Source organism: Primulina tabacum, chromosome 6 (assembly GCF_025594145.1).
Source record: "Primulina tabacum isolate GXHZ01 chromosome 6, ASM2559414v2, whole genome shotgun sequence".
In the NCBI taxonomy this organism is placed as follows: domain Eukaryota; kingdom Viridiplantae; phylum Streptophyta; class Magnoliopsida; order Lamiales; family Gesneriaceae; genus Primulina; species Primulina tabacum.
In genome coordinates this window covers 19,029,496-19,053,323 of record NC_134555.1, presented here as the reverse complement: position 1 = coordinate 19,053,323, position 23,828 = coordinate 19,029,496, and the positions used below count along the sequence as shown (strand labels likewise).

The following is a 23,828-nucleotide window of genomic DNA, read 5'->3' as shown; positions in this document are numbered from 1 at the left end:
TGATATTATATCTGTAATGTTGAGATTGTCGGGGAGATCGAAACTGTATTGTTATGCCGTCGAAACATCAATTGATTTAGAGTGATCAGGATTCAGTAATGATTTCTATGATATCGTTGATATGAATTAGATTGTACCTTGTTCAGATATGGATCAGATTATATACTGATTTGAGTATTGATCGGAACAGGTTTTGAATCGAATTATATACTGATATTGTATTTATGCGATTGTCATTGCCAGACTGGTATGGACAGATTGGAATACAAGACTTCATCTTCGTCAGACCGGGAAGACAAAGGTATAAATCATGTGAATTCGGGAGATACGACTCGAATCAGACTTGGTTGGAGTTTCCCTAAATCACATACTAGATTTATTAATTATATTTGATTATGATTATGTCTTGTTTATAGATTTATATTCAAGCATTGAGATAGGAGAGTCATTGGCAGACTTGCCAAACTAGATGTTCGGTGGTATCGACGCTTCAGATCAGATTCACTCCGATTGTAGACATTGTTACAGATATGACCGAAGTCTAGTAATAAGACGTACAATTACCCCGATTGGGAGGGTAGGTGACAGACAGTGACGTCTTATTCACACCGGGATCCCTAGAGTTAGAGTCGAGTCGAATCAAGATATGAATTGAATTGAGTTGCATGCTTATTTTATTTTGATTTCAGAGATTATGGAATCCATTGTTACTGCATGCTTATTTTGATTTGGTTTCCTTGACTATGAAACCTATTGTTATGAATTTTATGCATGATAATATGCTTTATGATTTATATTGTGTATATGCATGTATACATGTTTTATACTGGGATTTATTCTCACCGGAGTATCCGGCTGTTGTCTTGTTTTGTATGTGTGCATGACAACAGGTGTGATAGGATCGGGGTCAAGAAAATGATGAGAGAAGATGAGTTAGAGTGGTGATCTCGGACTTATTGTCGACTTGGTTTAATACTTGAAATTTAGTAGTTGAACCTTAGACTAGTTTGAATAATTGTTGTACATTATTGTACTTTTATACTGAGATGTATAATAGATTGATTCCATTACCTTCCGTATTTTAAAGAAAAATTTTTAGACCCTGTTTATCTTAATTGATAATTAAATCCCAAAGATGATTAAGATGATGATTAGCGTTAGGGTCCCCACATTCTCCAAGTCAAGCACGCTTAACATTGGAGTTCTTATGTGATGAGCTACCGAAAAGAAGATGCACCTTCGTGATATGAGTAGTACCAATTAAATCTTTTAACCCCTCTTCAACTGTACAGTCCATTACATTGAACAGTCTCGGAACCCCTCTCATTCCGGTGTGGGATCGGTTCATTCATGTTCCCTCCACCTAGAAGCCTGCCAGGAGCCACTCATTGTTCGTGCAACCTCATAGCACCGGCGATCACCCCCCGCCCTCTTCTGCCCCGGGCCTCACATAAAGTGTTATTTTCACCTAGGTATACGTACTTTAGGTGTGGAGGCAATGGTTTGAGCTCAAGCGTCGGTGGCTCCTCCAGGATTGAATTTTGAGGGATCAAGTCTCTTCGATCTCCCAAATCCTCTAATCTCATCCTTATTGGCCTCTTCCATGGCTGGTTGGCATTGAGGTATGCCACTATTTCGGCTTTTTCCGCATCCAATTCATCTTCTCTCAATTCGGCAGTGAGCGTGGCTTCCAAAGGGTCCCTAAGAGCATCCTGCATATAGTTAGACACAAGAGCATCAAAAGCATCAATTCTATAACAACTATCAGAATGCAGTGTGTGCTTAAGTGCATTAAAAACATCAAAAGTAATCTCTTCCTCCCCCACTCTCAATCTCAACTTCCTTTCTTGAACATCAATTAGGGCCTTGCCAGTTGCAAGGAATGGTCTCCCCAAAAGCAAAGGCATCTCCACATCCTCCTCCATGTCAAGTACCACAAAATCTGCAGGAAATATGAATTTGTCCACCTTTACCAAGACTTCCTCTATGACTTCTCGCGGGTATTTGACAGATCTATCTGCTAGTTGTAAGGACATCCTTGTTGGCTTAGGTTCTCTTAATCCGAGTTTCCTAAATACAGATAAGTGCATAAGATTAATTGTGAAGAGCCTAAAACTCCTTTCTTGAAAATTTGCGGAAAATTTAAAAATTTTCTTTTTAAAAGAACTTAAATGGCCTCATTCATAAAATCACTGGTGAATCAAGTTCAATATTTCAAAATATTGCAGCGGAAGAAAATTAAAGTTTTGCCAACAACAACGGTTTAAAAATATCCAACGACTGATAAAATTGTTTGCGAAAAAAAATAACAACTGCTGCTCTGAGGTCCTCGGGTGCCACTACTGCCGACCCAAGCTGGCTCACTGGTCCCCGCCCTCAGCCCTGGCCTCATCAGTACCTACAACAATCAAGTCTAGTGAGCCTAAAGACTCAGCATGCATATATCGCAGGTAACAAGTAAAAATCTGAATTTAAAATATGCATGAGTTAACATATCCTGTCCTGAGGCATACTGAAAATAATCTGTACTGAGCAATTATAATACGTGCATAATTGAACTGGAAATCACTGTAAAAATATTGGCTCCTTGGAGCCTGTACTGAAATATCTGGTAAAATTTTCTGTTGAGATTATGTTTTACGCCTGTGGCCACTGCACTAAGCTGAACTGATCGGTAACTGGCTATCGGGGAGGCTGAAACTGAACTGAGCTGGCCGGTCACTGGCGACCGGGTGGTACCATACTGAACTGATCGGTCACTGGCGACCGTATAAAATAACACTCCCACATAGTGAATGAACCACAAGCCATATCGCATAAATCTCAAAAATAATCATTTTCTATTTAATGTACGTAAAATAATTAACTGGCATAATGAAAATTCCTGTAATTTTACCAACTGGATTGGATTGGATCGTTCCCAGGCTCGCTGCAACCTAACTGTGCCATGAAAAATATGCAATAGCTTAAACTTGACCAACTACGCAATTTACGTTCAAAAGATGCGACTATGACGCCTAATGACTTCGCATTTAATCATGACTCCGAGCCAACTTGAACCGACACTGAACCGACGTATAGTCATGATTAAAATACGCTGAAAAATCATAAAATAATGCTCCTAAAATGATAGGGTCGAAATCTAGGTGGAATGGAGGCCAAAACACGAAACGCTCTTTCGAGAGTCAATTTGGCACATTGCACCGTAAATTCGCGTACGACCTCAAAAATAATCCAAAAGATAAACGGTCAAAAACATGACCTTCCTAACTCAATGAGGCACTGTCCAGTCCAAGGCCACGGGCTAAAAGCCAACCAAGAACTCGAACGAGCCTCTGAACCGACACAGCAACTTGCTGTAATTTCCAGCAGCTGCGCAACTACAAGACTTGCGTTGGTTTCGAGACTATCGGCCATTAGGGGAGTGAACCACCGACCAGAGACTCTTACCAACATCCCAAGGAATGATTTGAACCATGGCTAAGGGCCCTAGGCCAGCCACAATCCGCATCACACCAAATCTCAACCGAAGGGTCCAACCGAGAGCAACGTGCATGCGTGTGTAGTGTTTATGCTATGATCGATGTATTGCGTCATTCCAGTGGCCATTTGATTGACCATGGCACGATCTAGACATCTAGGAGCATGATATGAACCGTGGCTAAGGGCCATAGGCCAACCAAGATCCATACCAAGCAACAAAAGAACGAACCAAAAGCTGTCCAACCGAAGTAGCCGAAGGGGTATAGGGGCTGTTGTGATGTTTTTATTAAAAACCGATGAACCATGGACCAAGCCACCAAAAGGGCAACTTAGTCACGTCTTAGACTTGCTAGGGAAGTGATCCAACCATGGCTATAGGCCCTTGGGGCAGCCAAGATCAGATCCTTCCTCCATGACAAGAAACTGAATTTTTCGAACAACATTTCTGCACCTATGGGGACTTGCTGTCATTCTGAATTTCCAGCAAGCATGGGGCTGGTTTGAATGGACCAACATGGTCCTAATGCATCCTACTACATGTATACAAGCCGCCTTGGGACCCTGGAGTCGATCCAATACCTGAAACTCACAAACCAAAAGAAACCGTGAAGCTTGCCAAGGAATTCGAAAATTCTGCATGTGTGGTTTCAAAATGTTTTGACATGGATCTCGATTTTTACTTGAATAAACATGATCATGTACTGAAAAATAAATGATAATATGACTTGATTCAGGTTTGAAAGAAATCTAGACATGCCTGGTTTCGTTTCGAAAGAAAACGAACGAAACAACGACGACGCGGCACGGAGGAGGTGGAGCGCTTCTCTTTTCTACCTTACCTTGCTCTCGATTTTTCTCTCTTCTTTTTGGCTAGGTACCTCACGATTTTTCTACTGAAAATGAGTTTGAATTCACTCTGAATTTTCGAAAAGGAGAAGGGGGGAAAAATGGTTATGAGGGGTGAGGAGAAGGGTGCACAATATAAGGAAGAATCAAGACCAAGTCCACTCCCCTTTGAATTTTAAATTTTTAATTGATATCAAATAAGTTGGTGGATGCTTCTAGGAGGTAGTGGCCGAAATTTCTCTTGTTCTAGACTAGGATATGTCCATTTATTTAATTAAATTGTGCTCCCAAAAATCCTAGAATTATCCTACTAATTACATGCAAAGAATTGGTCAAAGTTGATGAGTTGGAAAATGAATCTTCTAGCACTAAGGGTGGCCGAAAAATGCATGATAAAATAAAGGGAAATGTTGATTATCTAGTCAACTAATAATTCTTGAAAGCCTTACTAATCCTTTAAATAATTTAGTGAGCTAACCCCTTAATTAAATAACTTAAATCAGTTCATTTCTTAATCACCTCAAATAATTAAATTAAATCCTCAAACCTCCCTTTCTAACTTAAATGAACTTGGTTGTTAGCTAAATAAACTTCTGGAAATATTTCTCGAATCTTAAATTCTATCTCAAAACTCCAACTCCGGTCCGGCCTCACTGAAATAACTGAAATACTAAAAATCAAACTACTGAACTGAAATAATAAAATAATTAACTTCAAACAAATGCATTTAAAATAATCATGCAATGAAGTCAATTAAATTTAAAAATCTAGAATTATGCACGGCTTATACGTCTACAGATATACGGGTTCTACAATCCTTCCCCCCTTAAAATAAATTTCGTCCTCGAAATTAGAACTCACCGAATAACTCAGGGTATCGACTTCTCATCTCCGGCTCAGACTCCCACGTAGCTTCCTCCTCTGAATGGTTGAGCCATTTGACTTTGACTCGCTTAACAAGCTTGTTCCGAAGTTTCTTCTCCTGTCTATCTAGGATCTGCACGGGTCTCTCCTCATAAGATAAGTTCGGAGTAAGCTGCAACGGCTCGAAATTCAGCACATGCGAAGGATTTGCCATATACTTCCTCAGCATGGAGACGTGAAAGACATTGTGTACTCCGGCCAGATTCGGCGGAAGAGCCACACGATACGCTAGCGTCCCAACTCTGTGGAGGATCTCAAACGGTCCAATGAATCTCGGACTGAGCTTCCCTTTCTTGCCAAATCTCATGACACCCTTCATAGGTGCCGCTTTCACGAAGACATGATCGCCCACTGCAAACTCTAACTCTCTCCTCCGCTGATCGGCATAACTCTTCTGTCGACTCTGAGCAGTCCTCATTCTATCACGGATCTTGACTACTACATCTGCTGCCTGCTGAACAATCTCTGGACCCAACTCTGCTCTCTCTCCTACTTCATCCCAATGAACAGGAGATCTACACTTGCGGCCATACAGCGCCTCATACGGAGCCATACCTATAGACGACTGGAAACTGTTGTTATAGGTGAACTCTACCAATGGTAAGTTCGACTCCCAACTCCCAGAGAAATCAATGACGCAAGCACGGAGAAGATCCTCTAAGATCTGAATAACTCGCTCCGACTGTCCATCTGTCTGCGGATGGAAAGCTGTGCTAAACAGCAACTTCGTACCCAAAGTCGAATGCAAACTCTTCCAAAACGAGGAAGTGAATCTGGGATCTCTGTCGGATACGATAGAAACTGGAATACCATGGAGTCGGACTATCTCTCGGATATACAGCTCTGCATACTGAACCATGGTGAAAGTCGTCTTAATAGGCAAGAAGTGCGCTGAATTGGTAAGACGATCTACAATCACCCAGATAGCATTCGATCCTCTGGCTGACCTCGGCAATCCGGTCACAAAGTCCATGGTAATGTTCTCCCACTTCCACTCGGGAATAGGAAGAGGCTTGAGCAAACCTGCTGGTCTCTGATGCTCGGCCTTCACTATCTGGCAAGTCAGGCACTCGGATACAAAACGCCTGATGTCCTTCTTCATTCCCGGCCACCAATACAATAGTTGCAGATCTTTGTACATCTTCGTACTCCCAGGGTGAATGGAGTACGGGGACGTATGGGCCTCTGATAAGATGTCTGCTCGGATAGAATCACTACTAGGAACCCATATCCTATCTCGGTATCTCACAATACCGTCGCTGACTGAATACAAAACACTGCCCTTGGCTTCATCTCTCTTCTTCCACTGTTCCAACTGCTCATCTGCTGCCTGACCGCTGCGAATACGGTCAATAAGAGAGGACTGGATAGTCAAGGTAGATAAACGAGGAACTCTACCTCGAGGATAAGTCTCAATATCAAACCTCTGCATCTCAATCTGAAGAGGTTTCTGCATCGTCAAATGAGCCATCACTGCGACTTTCCTGCTCAAAGCATCCGCAACTACATTAGCTTTACCCGGGTGGTAACTAATGTCACAATCGTAGTCTTTCACAAGCTCCAACCAACGCCTCTGACGCATGTTCAGCTCCTTCTGCGTAAAGAAATACTTGAGGCTCTTATGGTCGGTAAAGATCTGACACTTCTCTCCATACAGATAGTGCCTCCAAATCTTCAAAGCAAAAACTACGGCCGCTAACTCCAGATCATGGGTAGGGTAATTCTTCTCGTGGATTTTCAGCTGTCGAGAAGCATACGCTATCACTCTCCCATGCTGCATCAAAACTGCACCTAAACCAAGCTTCGAAGCATCGGTATAAAGGACAAACTCGCCGGGACCTGATGGCATGGCCAAAACTGGTGCTGAAATAAGAGCTTGCTTCAAAGTATCGAAGCTCTTCTGACACTCCTCGCTCCACACAAACTTCACATTTTTCTTTGTCAGTGCTGTGAGTGGAACGGCGATAGAGGAAAATCCTTGGATGAATTTTCTGTAATATCCTGCTAGCCCAAGGAAACTGCGGATCTCGGATGCATTCTGAGGCACAACCCAATCTCTGACTGCTACAACTTTTGCGGGGTCTACCTCAATACCACTGCTAGAAACAATGTGGCCCAAGAACGCCACCTTCTCTAACCAGAATTCGCACTTACTGAACTTTGCGAATAGTTTGTGTTTCTGCAATGTCTGCAACACTGTGGTCAGATGCCTGCTATGCTCCTCCCGATTCTTGGAGTAGACGAGAATGTCATCTATGAACACTATCACAAACTGGTCGAGGTACGGCTGAAATACGCGATTCATGAGATCCATGAAGATTGCTGGCGCATTCGTCAGACCGAACGGCATCACAAGGAACTCGTAGTGACCATAACGAGTCCTGAAAGCTGTCTTCGAAACATCAGCACCTCTCACCCTCAACTGGTGATAACCCGAACGCAGATCTATCTTGGAGAAAATCGAAGCTCCCTGCAACTGGTCAAACAGATCCTCAATCCTCGGCAGTGGGTATTTATTCTTCACTGTAACCCTGTTCAACTCCCGGTAGTCAATGCAAAGCCTCATCGTGCCATCCTTCTTTTTCACGAATAAGACTGGCGCGCCCCATGGAGAAAAGCTCGGGCGAATGAACTCCTTGTCGAGAAGTTCCTGGATCTGCTTCTTAAGCTCTGCCATCTCTGTCGGCGCTAGTCGGTACGACGCTTTGGATATCGGAGCCGTACCTGGCATAAGCTCAATGGAAAACTCCACCTCTCTCACGGGTGGCATACCAGAGACGTCTTCGGGAAAAACGTCTAAGAAATCTCTGACAACCGGAACATATGAGGCTGACTGGCTGGGTTCCTCGGGGACAGATAAAAAGGTTGCTAGAAATGCCCGACACCCTCTATGCATGAGCTTCCTAGCCTGAACATAAGGAATAATGCGCGGTAAAGGAAAGTACTGTCCGGCTCAAATAAGAACTGCTCCATTCCAGGCGGTCGGACAAGAACGGATCTCCGCTGGAAGTCTATCAACACTCTGTTCCTCAATAGCCAGTCCATCCCTAGGATGATGTCAAATTCCGGCATCGGTAGCACAATCAAATCCGCATAAACAAGATTACCGTGCAGCTCAAGGTCTATATCTCGGATAACATTGGTGGCTACCATCTCCTCGCCTGACGACAACACTACTGAAAAGGCTGTATCTAGCCCAATGGTGTGGATCTTGAGAAAGTTTGCAAAGATCTCCGAAATAAACGAGTGAGTGGCCCTTGAATCTATCAAGGCCTTGGTAGCGGAACCAGATATAAAAATTCTCCCTGAAAGAGCGGAGCTCTAAGTTGAATCCCACTACAAGATCTAAACTTATAGACATGCAAAGGTCTAGGTTCCTCTAGCTTAATTCCTCTGAAATAAATCTGAGTAGAGCATGCAATCCTATAACAGTTCTAAGTTCAAAAATCTAAATCCCGATTCCCAAAATGCTGAAATTCGAAGAATAACTTAAAGTTTAAAGGTACCTGTCAACAACATAGTCTCCGGGTTGGTTTCCGCGGCATTGAGAGCAAAAACTCTGCCTTGGGTAGGCAGATTCCTCTGAGGACACTGCAGCAACATGTGGTCTGGACTGCCACACTTAAAACACTTTCCTGAGCCAGCCATACATGCTCCAGGATGGCGACGTGAACACCTGGGACAGACTGGGTGCTCCTGAGTCCTCGGGGCTGGGCGTCCCCGTTGCTGCTGCTGGCCTCGGTTCCTGGGCGGTCCATGAAAAGGCCTCTTATTCTGCTGCTGATGCTGATGAGGAGGAGGGCGGTGCGGTGCCTGGACTGGGCGCTTGCCCTGGCGATCCCTCTCGATATCCCGCAGATCCTGCTCTGCGGCTAAGGCCTTGGAGACGGCAAACTCATAAGTAGCAGGGTCAGATACCCTAACATCCCGGCGCAAGATCGGCCGTAAGCCCACCAGGAAGTGCATCAGCTTGGCTCTGGCATCATTCGCTATCAGGGGCACAAAGTGACAGCCCCTCTCGAACTTACGGATAAACTCCGTAACCGACATATCCCCCTGTCTCAGACTCATGAACTCGGTGGTCAGCCTGGTGCGAACCTCCTCAGCAAAATACTTGGAGTAGAAAACCTCCGCAAAGCGGGTCCAAGAAAGTGTAGCCAATGTCAGGGCTACCGAAGCTCCTTCCCACCATAAGCGGGCGTCTCCAGTGAACAGGTAGATGGCACATCGGACTCGGTCTGCGTCTCTCAGCTCCATAAAATCGAAGATAACCTCGAGGGATTTGATCCATCCCTCGGCAACCATGGGGTCAGATGTCCCAGAGAATTCCTTCGGGCGCATCTTCATGAATCGCTCATACACAGCCTCGGGCCCTGTAGGCCTGGCTGCGGCTGCGGCTACGGCTGCGGCATTGCCCCCCGCAAACTGTGCGAAGAACTGTGCCATCCCAGCTAACATCTGGGCACTCATGTCCGGTGGGGGCGGTGGAGGAGGTGGTAGGTCTCCCTCTGGTCTACGCTCCTCCCTGTCTTCTCGGCGAGGCTCCTCCTCTCTGTTGCGCTCTAAAATGCGTCTAGGGGGCATACTGTTCCAACATAACCCATACGTAACTAACATGCATAATTCCATAATTTATTTTAAATGAACTCTGAAATACTGAAAATCTGGAAGCATGCTGACAAACTAATTCATGCTTTAACTAAAATGCTGAACAAAATGCTGAACTTAAAAACTTACAGACCAAAGGCGTGGCTTCGTGAGCTTCTCGCGGTCAGTAGTAGTGAAACCCTATACAGAACCACCGCTCTGATACCAACTGTGAAGGGCCTAAAACTCCTTTCTTGAAAATTTGCGGAAAATTTAAAAATTTTCTTTTTAAAAGAACTTAAATGGCCTCATTCATAAAATCACCTGTGAATCAAGTTCAATATTTCAAAATATTGCAGCGGAAGAAAATTAAAGTTTTGCCAACAACAACGGTTTAAAAATATCCAACGACTGATAAAATTGTTTGCGAAAAAAAACAACAACTGCTGCTCTGAGGTCCTCGGGTGCCACTACTGCCGACCCAAGCTGGCTCACTGGTCCCCGCCCTCAGCCCTGGCCTCATCAGTACCTACAACAATCAAGTCTAGTGAGCCTAAAGACTCAGCATGCATATATCGCAGGTAACGAGTAAAAATCTGAATTTAAAATATGCATGAGTTAACATATCCTGTCCTGAGGCATACTGAAAATAATCTGTACTGAACAATTATAATACGTGCATAATTGAACTGGAAATCACTGTAAAAATATTTGCTCCTTGGAGCATGTACTGAAATATCTGTTAAATTTTCTGTTGAGATTATGTTTTACGCCTGTGGCCACTGCACTAAGCTGAACTGATCGGTAACTGGCTACCGGGGAGGCTGAAACTGAACTGAGCTGGCCGGTCACTGGCGACCGGGTGGTACCATACTGAACTGATCGGTCACTGGCGACCGTATAAAATAACACTCCCACATAGTGAATGAACCACAAGCCATATCGCATAAATCTCAAAAATAATCATTTTCTATTTAATGCACGTAAAATAATTAACTGGCATAATGAAAATTCCTGTAATTTTACCAACTGGATTGGATTGGATCGTTCCCAGGCTCGCTGCAACCTAACTGTGCCATTAAAAATATGCAATAGTTTAAACTTGACCAACTACGCAATTTACGTTCAAAAGATGCGACTATGACGCCTAATGACTTCGCATTTAATCATGACTCCGAGCCTACTTGAACCGACACTGAACCGACGTATAGTCATGATTAAAATACGCTGAAAAATCATAAAATAATGCTCCTAAAATGATAGGGTCGAAATCTAGGTGGAATGGAGGCCAAAACACGAAACGCTCTTTCGAGAGTCAATTTGGCACATTGCACCGTAAATTCTCGTACGACCTCAAAAATAATCCAAAAGACAAACGGTCAAAAACATGACCTTCCTAACTCAATGAGGCACTGTCAAGTCCAAGGCCATGGGCTAAAAGCCAACCAAGAACTCGAACGAGCCTCTGAACCGACACAGCAACTTGCTGTAATTTCCAGCAGCTGCGCAACTACAAGACTTGCGTTGGTTTCGAGACTATCGGCCATTAAAGGAGTGAAACACCGACCAGAGACTCTTACCAACATCCCAAGGAATGATTGGAACCATGGCTAAGGGCCCTAGGCCAGCCACAATCCGCATCACACCAAATCTCAACCGAAGGGTCCAACCGAGAGCAACGTGCATGCGTGTGTAGTGTTTATGCTATGATCGATGTCTTGCGTCATTCCAGTGGCCATTTGATTGACCATGGCACGATCTAGACATCTAGGAGCATGATATGAACCGTGGCTAAGGGTCATAGGCCAACCAAGATCCATACCAAGCAACAAAAGAACGAACCAAAAGCTGTCCAACCAAAGTAGCCGAAGGGGTATAGGGGCTGTTGTGATGTTTTTATTAAAAACCGATGAACCATGGACCAAGCCACCAAAAGGGCAACTTAGTCACGTCTTAGACTTGCTAGGGAAGTGATCCAACCATGGCTATAGGCCCTTGGGGCAGCCAAGATCAGATCCTTCCTCCATGACAAGAAACTGAATTTTTCGAACAACATTTCTGCACCTATGGGGACTTGCTGTCATTCTGAATTTCCAGCAAGCATGGGGCTGGTTTGAATGGACCAACATGGTCCTAATGCATCCTACTACATGTATACAAGCCGCCTTGGGAGCCTGGAGTCGATCCAATACCTGAAACTCACAAACCAAAAGAAACCGTGAAGCTTGCCAAGGAATTCAAAAATTCTGCATGTGTGGTTTCAAAATGTTTTGACATGGATCTCGATTTTTACTTGAATAAACATGATCATGTACTGAAAAATAAATGATAATATGACTTGATTGAGGTTTTAAAGAAATCTAGACATGCCTGGTTTCGTTTCGAAAGAAAACGAACGAAACAACGACGACGCGGCACGGAGGAGGTGGAGCGCTTCTCTTTTCTACCTTACCTTGCTCTCGATTTTTCTCTCTTCTTTTTGGCTAGGTACCTCACGATTTTCTACTGAAAATGAGTGTGAATTCACTCTGAATTTTCGAAAAGGAGAGGGGGGGAAAAATGGTTATGAGGGGTGAGGAGAAGGGTGCACAATATAAGGAAGAATCAAGACCAAGTCCACTCCCCTTTGAAGTTTAAATTTTGAATTGATATCAAATGAGTTGGTGGATGCTTCTAGGAGGTAGTGGCCGAAATTTCTCTTGTTCTAGACTAGGATATGTCCATTTATTTAATTAAATTGTGCTCCCAAAAATCCTAGAATTATCCTACTAATTAATGCAAAGAATTGGTCAAAGTTGATGAGTTGGAAAATGAATCTTCTAGCACTAAGGGTGGCCGAAAAATGCATGATAAAATAAAGGGAAATGTTAATTATCTAGTCAACTAATAATCCTTGAAAGCCTTACTAATCCTTTAAATAATTTAGTGAGCTAACCCCTTAATTAAATAACTTAAATGAGTTCATTTCTTAATCACCTCAAATAATTAAATTAAATCCTCAAACCTCCCTTTCTAACTTAAATGAACTTGGTTGCTAGCTAAATAAACTTCTGGAAATATTTCTCGAATCTTAAATTCTATCTCAAAACTCCAACTCCGGTCCGGCCTCACTGAAATAACTGAAATGCTAAAAATCAAACTACTGAACTGAAATAATAAAATAATTAACTTCAAACAAATGCATTTAAAATAATCATGCAATGAAGACAATTAAATTTAAAAATCTAGAATTATGCACGGCTTATACGTCTACTGATATACGGGTTCTACATTAATACTTGCACCAAGATCACACAAAGTCTTGTGAAAAACAACATCACCAATCATGCAAGGAATAGAAAAACTCCCTGAATCTTGTAGTTTCGGTGGGATCTTTTTTTGTACCAATGCAGAACAATTCTCAGTCAAGTTTTCTCCAATTTCCTCTTATTAGCTAATATGTCTTTCAAGAATTTAGCATAACTATGCATTTGCATCAAAGCATCGGCAAAAGGAATATTGATATGAAATTTTTTGAATACCTCAAAAAACTTACCGAATTGTGCATCAAGTTTTGCTTTTTTTAATGCTGCAGGAAAAGGAGGAGGTATAACAATTTTAGATTGTGCAGTGGGTGCTGGTGCAGAGTGAGAAGACTTACCTTTGGATGTCTCAGTTTTTTCATCCAGTACTGGACTATTTTCTTTTGCCCTAGACTCTAAAATTTTCCCATTCTTCAACTCGATGGCCTTCACTTGCTCCTTTGGATTGGTCTCTGTGTTACTTGGCAAGGTGCCCGGCTCTCTACTTTCTATCATCTTCGCTAACTGCCCAATCTGATTCTCTAGCCCCTTTATTGATGCATCTTGGTTTTGGAGTCTGGTTTTGGTAGATGAGATGAACTTAGACATCATCTGCTCCAAATTGGACTTCTTTTCCCTAGGAGGATCAGATCTGTTCATCGGTTGTTTCCCGTATGGTTGTCCTCCTTGTGGTCGATTTTGACTGCTTTGACCACCCCATGAGAAGTTTAGATGTTGTCTCCATCCAGGATTATATGTGTTTGAGTACGGATCATTCCTTGGACGCTTTTGGACTCCCACTTAATTCACAGGTGCCTCTTCTGGCACATAGAAAGGACCACTGTCTTGACAGTCCTTAACATAGTGTTCTCCTCTGCATTTTTCACAAATTATCTCTTGAAGACGCATAGTTGTGCCACCCATATTCAACCCGTACAACTTCCTGTTCAGGACATCAAGTTGTGCAGTGATAGCAGAAAGGTCAGTTACCTGGTGGACTCCTGCACTTCTCCGCTGGTTATTCCTTTCAGATTGAGGGTGATAGCTGCTAGCAGTCATCTCCTCCAACAACTCATATCCTTCCTCAGCAGTTTTTCGCAACAGGTTCCCACAAGCAGCAGCATCTATCATAGTACGATTAGAAGTAAGCAAGCCATAATAAAAGGTTTGAACGACTAACCCAAGTGGCAGTTCGTGATGAGGACATCTTCGTAGTAGATCTTTGAAGCGCTCCCATGCCTCATATAAAGACTCCTGCTCGAATTGAGCAAATGTGGTGATGTCTGCCCGCAGCTTCATGGTCTTAGATGGAGGAAAGTATTTGATGAGAAACGCCTTTGCCATATCCTCCCATGTTGTGATCGAACCTACAGGCAAATAATTTAACCATGCTTTAGCTTTATCAATGAGAAAGGAAATAAACGCAGTCTATCAGAATCGTCAGAAACTCGATTAAATTTAAAAGTATCGCAAATTTTAAGAAAATCTGCGATGTGCGTGTTTGGATCATCTACTGCAGATCCTCCAAACTGGACTATATTCTGAATAATCTGAATTATATCTGGCTTGATTTCGAAGTGATTTGCTCGCACAATAGGCCTCACAATGCTGGGGCGTGCACCATCCAAAGAAGGCTGGGCATACTCTAGCGTTGGTATGCGGCACGGCATCTCAACATGTCTATCTTCACGATGTTCCTCCTCATGCTCGTGCTCGTGTCTCTCCATCAGTTCCTTCAGTCTCTGCTGCTGTCTTCTTCTACGGAAAGTTCTTTCAATTTCAGGGTCAAACTGCTCAAGCTCCACATCAAGTGACTTTGGCATGCACTGGACGAGATATCTTTAATGGAATATGGAGTGTTAATTTAATAAAAATGAAACAATGCTAAAGAAAATAACTAAAAATAAAATTGTGAATTAACAGTCCCCGACAACGGCACCAAAAACTTGATCGAGCAAAACTTGCACTGTGGAATCCTCAATAAAAATATGGTTTTGTATGCTCAACGTTAATCGCAAGTTCACGATGTCAAGTAATAGTATAATGTACGAGTATCGTTCCACTGAAGACTGTATCTGACAATTATTATTTTCATTTATTAAATCTTTAGCAACGAAAATTTGATTGATTAATTATAACTACTAACATTAAATAAAAACTTAATGACCAAATTCAAGAATTAAATGCTGAAACAATTAAGCTAGAATGATTGATTAAATTTCAGTGAAAAATGAATTTGTTGGGATATCGGTTCACCTACCACTCGTTAATTAACTAAGTTGTTCGATAGTGATTGTATGCTTTCGACAGGATTTCCTATTCAATTGAACACACTCTCTCGAGCTATGCCAAACTAATTCTACTCAATGAAGTAATTAAATGTCTTTAATTATTTATCAAGAGCGAATTGCATGTCGATCTATGAAATCCCCTAGTTTTCGACCCTTAGGACTATAACTATCGGCGCGTATCCAATTTCATATGTCTTTGTAAATTGTAGATCCACAGATTATGTTACTCGTTCCTATCACAAGATATTCTCTCGAACTCACTCGCAATATAAAACGTTGTTAAAGTTAGCTACGCTCTAACAACACAATGAAAAACAGTAATACAATCAAGCACAAAGCGATAATCGAAATATAAACTAATTAAATCAAAGTTTGGGGTAGGATCCCCTTAAATACCAACAAATATTTTAGTTTAGCTACTAGAATTCATAATAAAAATAAACACAGCAATGTTTCAAAGATAAAAACTAAGTTAGAAATACTAGATTTGATGAAAAACGTAAAGATGATGCCCGGAAAATTGTCGAATCTGCCATCCAAGCGCGAATTCCTCTCCAAGGCTTATGGTGGCTGCTGAATGATGATCAATTTTCGAGCAATATCCCCTCCATATCATGCACATTAAGAATTAAGGGAATAAATCGTCCAAAAAATCTTCCCAAAATTACAAACGCACCCGGGCGGACATAAGTTTCTGCCCGGGCGGATGACCTTCGCAAATCTTGTATTTTTATTTTTCATTGACGCGCCCGGGCGGACATAAGTTTCCGCCCGGGCGGATGACCTTCGCAAAAAATCCTTCTCTCACGCCTTGGAGGCGCCCGGGCGGATGTGAATGTGCGCCCGGGCGGATGGCTTTCGACTCTTTTTCTTTAATTTTCAGTTTATGCACGATTCACCTGCATTTTCACCAACTAAATGCATGAGCAACAATAAAACATAAATTATGCTAAAATAATACAAAACTCGTGTAATCTAAATGATAAATGCAACACAACGGGACCTAATACGATATGAAAAACAAGTAAAATCCACCCATATCAAGGTGCTCACGCTTGAATGGATCGAGTCTGGCAGTTGTGAGGGCCTGTGCTCATGTTTAATTTTTAATTATCAAACAACCAGGATTTATTAGCTTAAGAAGCGAATAAATCCTGTTATACATGTTTAGTTTTCGCTTCTAAAGCTAATAAATCCTGGTTGTTTGATAATAAGAATTAAACACTGGCAGACGCTCCTCCAGTTGCAACTAGTGATCCACTGGCAGACGCTCCGCCAGTTGCAACAGAACCAACTGTATAACCTGCTATAGAATCACAAAACAAACCACAACAACCCCGAGGGACAGGGATCAAACCTCAAAACGAATTACAAATAAATTACAACATAAGTAAATGACATGTAATTAAATCAATACAATTCAATGCATGTAGGGTACCAATAATCTCGGGTATCAAACTGGATCCAAATAAACTATAGCAACAACTGTGGCCACAAGTGCCAGGGGTGTAACGTGTCAAATACGCCCTCGACCCTGCACATCTGCATCAGGGGTGTCAGTCTACAGAACTGCTCGGCCCTTCGGCTAGTCATCAGAGGTGTGACGCTTAAAGCCCTGAGCTCTAATGCCTAAATAACTCATCCAAGAGTAAACAGAAATCTTAAAAAAAATAATATTTATTTTAAAAAAATGAGAAATTATCTTAAAATACACCCAAACAGCACAAAGAACACATAAACACATAATTCTTATAAAATCATATCAATTAAATTTCACGTCGTTCTAGATGCTATAAGGAATTGATCAATCCGTAACTTATCCTTCAAACTAAAATACCACAATAACTTATGAACTTGTTGGTGCTTCCAGGCTAATAAAACATGTGGCAAATAATTTATTACCATCAAATAAATATTCAACGTTTTGCCAAATATAAGTTACTAATTCCAGCTTGGACCTAAGCTCAGGTCATAACTCAACCAAAACCAAAACGCACTTATCGTACATGGCTGGAAACCTAACTCAAAATCCCATATTTCATCAGAGCACACCAAAAATAGATTCTACCATCTCGACACTGAAAAACAACCAAAACCAGAAACCTTGAGAATTAAGTTCTATGACAGATTCATGTTTGACACTCATGAGTATAAAATTCATATCTAACTCATCTTTGAATCAAATTGATATTCGTAAATTGGTAATGAAAGATAACTCAAATGTCTATGTTTCCCTAGAAGAAGCCATTTCCAGAATCTCAACGAATAAATCCAAAAATTATCAAGAAAACGCTATTACATACGCACTTCGTGGCTGAAATCTGTAACTGAGCAGTTTCGGAAAAATGAGCATAACTATTTCAATTCTTAATGAAATTTAACGATTCTTATCCAATTACAAAAACAACACAGAGATTTACAACTTTTATTTGAATCATAAGTCCAGAATATAGGTCATAAACCCGAATTACAGTACCTAATCCACGCAGCTCCAACACAGAATTCTATTTTGACACATTTTGGTAGAAAAATCATATCAAATCTATTTCTAATTGAAATTCCATTTTGTTAGTGGCTATAGAAAGCCAACACATAGATCTATAAGTTCTATTTGAAACGCAAATCAAGAATCTTAGTGCAAGACACACAAAAACCCAAAAATCATAAGCAAAAACCTGTAACTCGAAACAGAAACCAACATCTACTTCCATGAACAAAATTAAAACCAAGGCTTAGATATTACCTTCAAAAGCTTCCTTTAAACTGAAATGAAGCTAGAATCGACCTCTACACACTCTAAAGAACCAAGAAAAATAGAAATCAAGAAGCTGGAAATGATACACAGCAACTCGGCAGAAATATAATAACAAGAAACAAGCTCTTCTATGTTGATTATGGAAAGGGGAACTGAGCGACTTCTTGGGCTAGCTTGGGTGAGCTTTGGAAATATGCTTCCTAGCAGCAGTGGGCGACGAGATGCTGCTCATGATGGAGAAGAAAAATGGATGCAAGAGAAGAGGCGAGAAGAAACGAGAAGCTTGAGGAGGAAATGAATTGGGCTTGGGGAAAATGAACTTCCTTCTTTACATCACATATATACATATACATGTATCCAAAGATTTAGCCCAATTGCTAGAATGTGACCCGGTTCAAGTATTAATACTCTCGTGTGCTATAAAAATCCAATATGTATTTTAATATTTTCAATAATTCCGATATTTTCTAATACATAATTTTCTAACTCGCAATAAATTTGTTTGGCTTAATAATTTTAATTTTGCACTTTAATATAATTTTTTGTAATTCTTGCCAAATATGGAATAATTAAATTCGTGTTATCACATTCTCTCCTCCCAGTAAAAGATTTCGTCCTCGAAATCTAGAATGCACAACACTTAAACCAAAAGTGGTTAAAATATTTACCACTCACTAATATTACATAGAAAAATATGAGTATATGGAGTTATTCATCATATTTTCAAACAAGTGAGGCCACTCTTGATGCATTCTAGCCTCTAAATCCAATGTAGCTTCTTCTATCCCATGTCTACTCCAGTACACCAAAACCAAAGGAATCATCTTGTTCTTGAGTTGCTTCTTTTTGCGATCAAGAATTTGAACTGGATGCTCAACATAACTTAGGGAACTATCTAACGCCACATCATCGGTACTCAATACATGAGATGTATCTGGCTCATACTTCCGCAACATTGATACGTGAAACACATCGTGTATCGCAGATAAACTCTGCGGAAAGTCCAAACGATAAGCCAAAGTGTCAATCCTCTCAACAATCCCATATGGACCAATATAACGTGGAGCGAACTTCCCTTTACGTCCAAATCTCATTGTACTACAAAACAGTGATACTTTCGAGAAAACATAATCGCGAACCCGGAACTCTAAAGGCCGACGCCTTTTATTAGCATAACTTTCTAGACGATCTTGGGCTGCTTTCATTCTTTTTCTGATCATTATAACTTTATCTTCCATTTCTTGTATAAACTCTGGTTTAGACATCTGTCGTTCTCCTACATCTTCTCAACAAATCAGAGATCTGCACTTTCTGCCATATAAAGCTTCAAATGGTGTCATACCGATCGTTGTCTGAAAACTATTATTGTAAGAGAATTTGATTAGAGACAATGATTCTTGCAAACCACCCCTGAAATCCATTACAACTACTCGTAACATATATATCCTTTAGAGTCTGGATGGTTCTTTCTGACTCACCATCTGTTTGGGGATGATAAGTAGTGCTCATGGTCATCTTTGAACCCAAAGCTGATTGCAAACTACTCTAAAACTTCGAAGTAAACCTTGGATTACGGTCTTATATTATGGTTACTGGAACACCATGTAATCTTACCACATGATCAATGTACAATTTCGTCATTTTCTTGTAAGTACAACTACAGTCATACGGAATAAAATGGGCTGATTTAGACAATCTATCAACAATCACCCAAATTGCATCACAACCACGATTAGAACGAGATAGGTATGTCACGAAATCCATAGCGATGTGCTCCCAATTCCATTTTGGCACTTCAAGACTATGTAACATACCGCCAGGTCTCATTCGTTCAGCTTTAACCTGTTGGCAAGTTAAAACATTTAGCCACGAAATCAAAAATTTCCTTCTTCATACCATCCCACCAATAATGAACTCTCAAATTATGATACATCTTTCGATTTCATGGATGAATTCTATGTCGGCTACAATGTGCTTCACGTAGTATAGCTTCTTTCAGATCTATTAAATTAGGAACCACAAGTCTCCCATTAAAGTGCAAACTACCATCCGAGGCAACACTGATCTTATCTGACTGATCTGTTTGAGCCAATTCTTTCAATCTGCGAATGTGCTAATCAGTTCTCTGTGATGCTTTAATTCTTGATATTATCTGTGGTTCGACTTTGATAGATGAAACTATAAAGCAACCTCCACTTGTTTGATAAGTCCATCTTGAAGTTCCCAAGTGCTCGTGGCCTTTAGAAATATTCAGAGACGTCAGCATATGATTTTGACCCTTTCTGCTAAGTGCATCTTCAAATAGATAGATTCATCCCCCTGGTTGATATTGAATCTCGCAATCAAAGTCTTTAAGAAACTCCATCCATCGACGTTGTCTCATGTTCAAATTGGGCTGCGTTAAAAGATATTTGAGATTCTTGTGATCAGAATAAATTACAAACTGTTCACCGTACAGATAATGACGCCATATTTTTAACGCGCACACAATGGCAGCCAATTATAAATCATGAACTGGATATTGAGTCTCATGTAGCTTCAACTCTCGAGATGCATATGCAATCACTCGCCCATTTTGCATTAAAACACATCCTAGTCGATTTAGATAAGCATCTTTACAAACAACAAATCCATCTGAGCCTGAAGGTAAAGCTAACACTGGTGCAATTGTCAAGTTTTCCTTCAAAGTCTGGAAACTTGATTCAAATTCTGCAGTCCACCAAAAACGTCGATCTTTTTGCGTTAATTGAGTCATTTGTAATAACGGAAAATCTTTCAATAAAACGCTTATAATGCCCTGCTAATCCCAGAAAGCTACGAATCTCAGAAACATTTGTTGGTGTTGGCCAATTCATAACAGCTTCGTCTTTACTAGGATCCACTGAAACTCCCTGAGCGGATATAACATGACCCAAAAATACTACTTTGTCCAACCAAAATTCACACTTAGAAAAATTAGCATATAATTGTGCTGCTCTAAGTGTTTGAAGGACTAGTCTCAAATGTTCTCGATGCTCCTTCTTTGTTTTTGAATAAATCAAAATATCATCGATAAAGACAATAACAAATTATCGAAAAACACGGTTCATCAAATACATGAAAATCGCTGGAGTATTTGTCAATCCGAAAGGCATGAATAAGAATTCAAAATGCCCATAACGTGTTCGAAATGCAGTTTTAGGAACATCTTCTCCTATAACTCTAAGCTGATGATATCCAGAATGAATATTGATCTTGGAATACACGGATGTACCCTGCAACTGATCAAACAAGTCGTTGATACGTGGTAGAGGATATTTATTCTTCACTGTAGCTTTATTCAATTTCCGGTAATCAATACACATCCTCATCGTCCACTATTTCTTCTTTACAAACAATATTGGAGCTCCCCAAGGTGACATACTTGGTCTAATATAACCTTTCTCCAGTAAGTCTCGTAATTTTTCCTTGATTTCTTTCAACTCCGCTACAGCCAAACGACATGGTGCTCTAGAAATAGGGTTCGTCCCTGACATTAACTTAATACTGAAATCTATTTCCCTTTGAGGCGGAAATCCATGAATTTCATCAGTAAATACATCAGGAAAATCCTTTACCACAGAAATATCCGAAACTTTCAACATTTATTCATGTGTCACATTAACTACATAAGTCATGAATCATTAATTCCCCGCCGATAGCAGTCTAAACATTTCCATTGATGACACTAATGGAATGCATGACCGAGAATGATTCATAAATGTTCCACTTATTGCCATAATATGGTCTAAATCTGACAACTCCATGGAAACAATCAACGGTGGCTTGGTAATTCGTCAAAGTATCCATTCCCAAAATACAGTCGAAGTCAGACATAGATAATTTGATTATATTAGTTATCATAAGGTTATTATCAAATCTAATCACACAGTTCAGAACTATCTCACAAGACATCAAATACACAACAACAGGGGTAGACACAGACATCGTATCCAACAACATGGTAGTAGCTATCTCATGCTCATCAATAAATGCAGCAGACATAAATGAATGAGATGCTCCCGTGTCTATCAATATACGTGCAGGATGATAAAAAATAAAGCATATACCTTTAATGACCCCTCTGGGCGTCTCATGAGCCTGGTCATGTGTCAAAGCACGCACCCTAGCCTGCTGAGGTCCTGAAAAGTACTACTGAGCAGATCCTCTCGGCTGTTGGTAGTTAGGCTGTGGAGTAGATGGTCTAGGCACCGGGGCTCGCGGAAACTGGCTAAACTATGAAGGCTGATATTGTTGTCTTCCCGCATTAAGACAAACTCTCGCATAATGTCCTAGTAATCCACATGTATGGCAGTCTCCCTGAACTCCTGTGCACTGGGTAGTAAGATGCCTACCTCCACAACTCCTACAAGAATCTCGAACATAACCACTATATCTTCCTCCACGAGAACTACCTGAACTAGATGAACTGCTGGAAGACTTCTTCTTAAACTGATTTCCCTTTGCCTTGAATTTCTGTTGCTTCTGTGGCTGGTTTGAGTGAGGAGGCTGATAAGGAGGTATGCCCACTGGCATCTGAATGCTACTCCCGGACCCTTGGGATGTAAAAGATGAAACTTGTTGTGATCCTCCCCAAAGCAAACTAGCCTCAATATTCTTTGCTTTCTCTACCACTTCTGCATAAATAGTTGGTGCTCCAGTCTTAACCAAAGTATGTATCGTCTGATTCAGTCCTTTCATAAAAAGCGACAACTTAGATCGATCACTTTTAGAAACATGAGGTACGTAAGCTAGAAGAGCAGAAAATTCAGAGGCATACTCTCCCACTTATATATTTTTCTCAACCAACTGATTGAACTCGGCTTCCTTATCATAATAATAATAAATAAGTATTGAAAGTTTTTAAGGAAGTTAAAACTTATTTCACTACTAGCTCTAACCTAGCTAAGTTAAATAATCATAACAAGCAAATCAAATAAGAGCAAATAGTAAATCAAATACGCAATCAATTTATTTGTGTCTAAAATCGAGTGTCCTAGACTCTAATTGGAGCATACCCCAGTTACGGTCTGATACCAATTGTGAGGGCCCGTGCTCCTGATTAAATTTTAATTATCAAACAACCAGGATTTATTAGCGTAAACAGAAAAAACGAGTAAAAAATTTCCAATTTGGGCCTACAGAAATTTCGGCATGACCTACCCCGTAAATAGGACATACCATAAATTCCAAAACAACACAACAAAACATTTATACTCGAAAATAGAGTCCCATAAAATAAACATAATACAATTGCACGTAGAGCCAGCCAAGCTCGATCACACCAAACAAGATCCAACACTCAATAATACAACCATAAAAATACACGAGGAAACTCCTTGGCAAATGACTCAATATATATAGTATAAATATATGGGGACTCCCAAAAACCGATTCACTGGGCTCCACTGGCAAACGCTCTGCCAGCTGCATCAGAACCACCTATATAACCTGCTATGGAATCACAAAACAAACCACATCAGCCCCGAGTGATAAGGGTCAAACCCCCAGTACAAAGATTAAATAAATTACAACATAAATAAATGACATGGAATGAAATCAATGCAATGCAATGCATGTAGGGTAACAATAATCTCGAGTATCAAACACAATCTAAATAAAAATAAACGATAGCAACAACTG

The 23,828-nt window shown here is 40.8% G+C and overlaps 1 protein-coding gene and 1 non-coding gene across 2 annotated transcripts; one reads left to right on the top strand and one right to left on the bottom strand.

The window, feature by feature from the left end:
• The first annotated feature begins 14,310 nt into the window (after positions 1-14,310).
• LOC142550379 (small nucleolar RNA R71) lies at positions 14,311-14,416 on the top strand. The gene has a single exon (XR_012821342.1). It is a non-coding gene; the product is annotated as a small nucleolar RNA R71 (small nucleolar RNA).
• Positions 14,417-18,847: 4,431 nt separating this feature from the next.
• On the bottom strand, positions 18,848-22,886 carry LOC142550098 (uncharacterized). The gene is made up of 6 exons (XM_075659335.1): positions 22,541-22,886; positions 21,571-21,780; positions 20,734-20,876; positions 19,878-20,009; positions 19,646-19,712; positions 18,848-19,449 (listed from the first exon to the last, which is right to left on the bottom strand). The coding sequence occupies exons 1-6, from the start codon at positions 22,884-22,886 to the stop codon at positions 18,848-18,850; spliced, it is 1,500 nt and encodes a 499-aa protein (XP_075515450.1).
• Between the last annotated feature and the right edge of the window lie 942 nt (positions 22,887-23,828).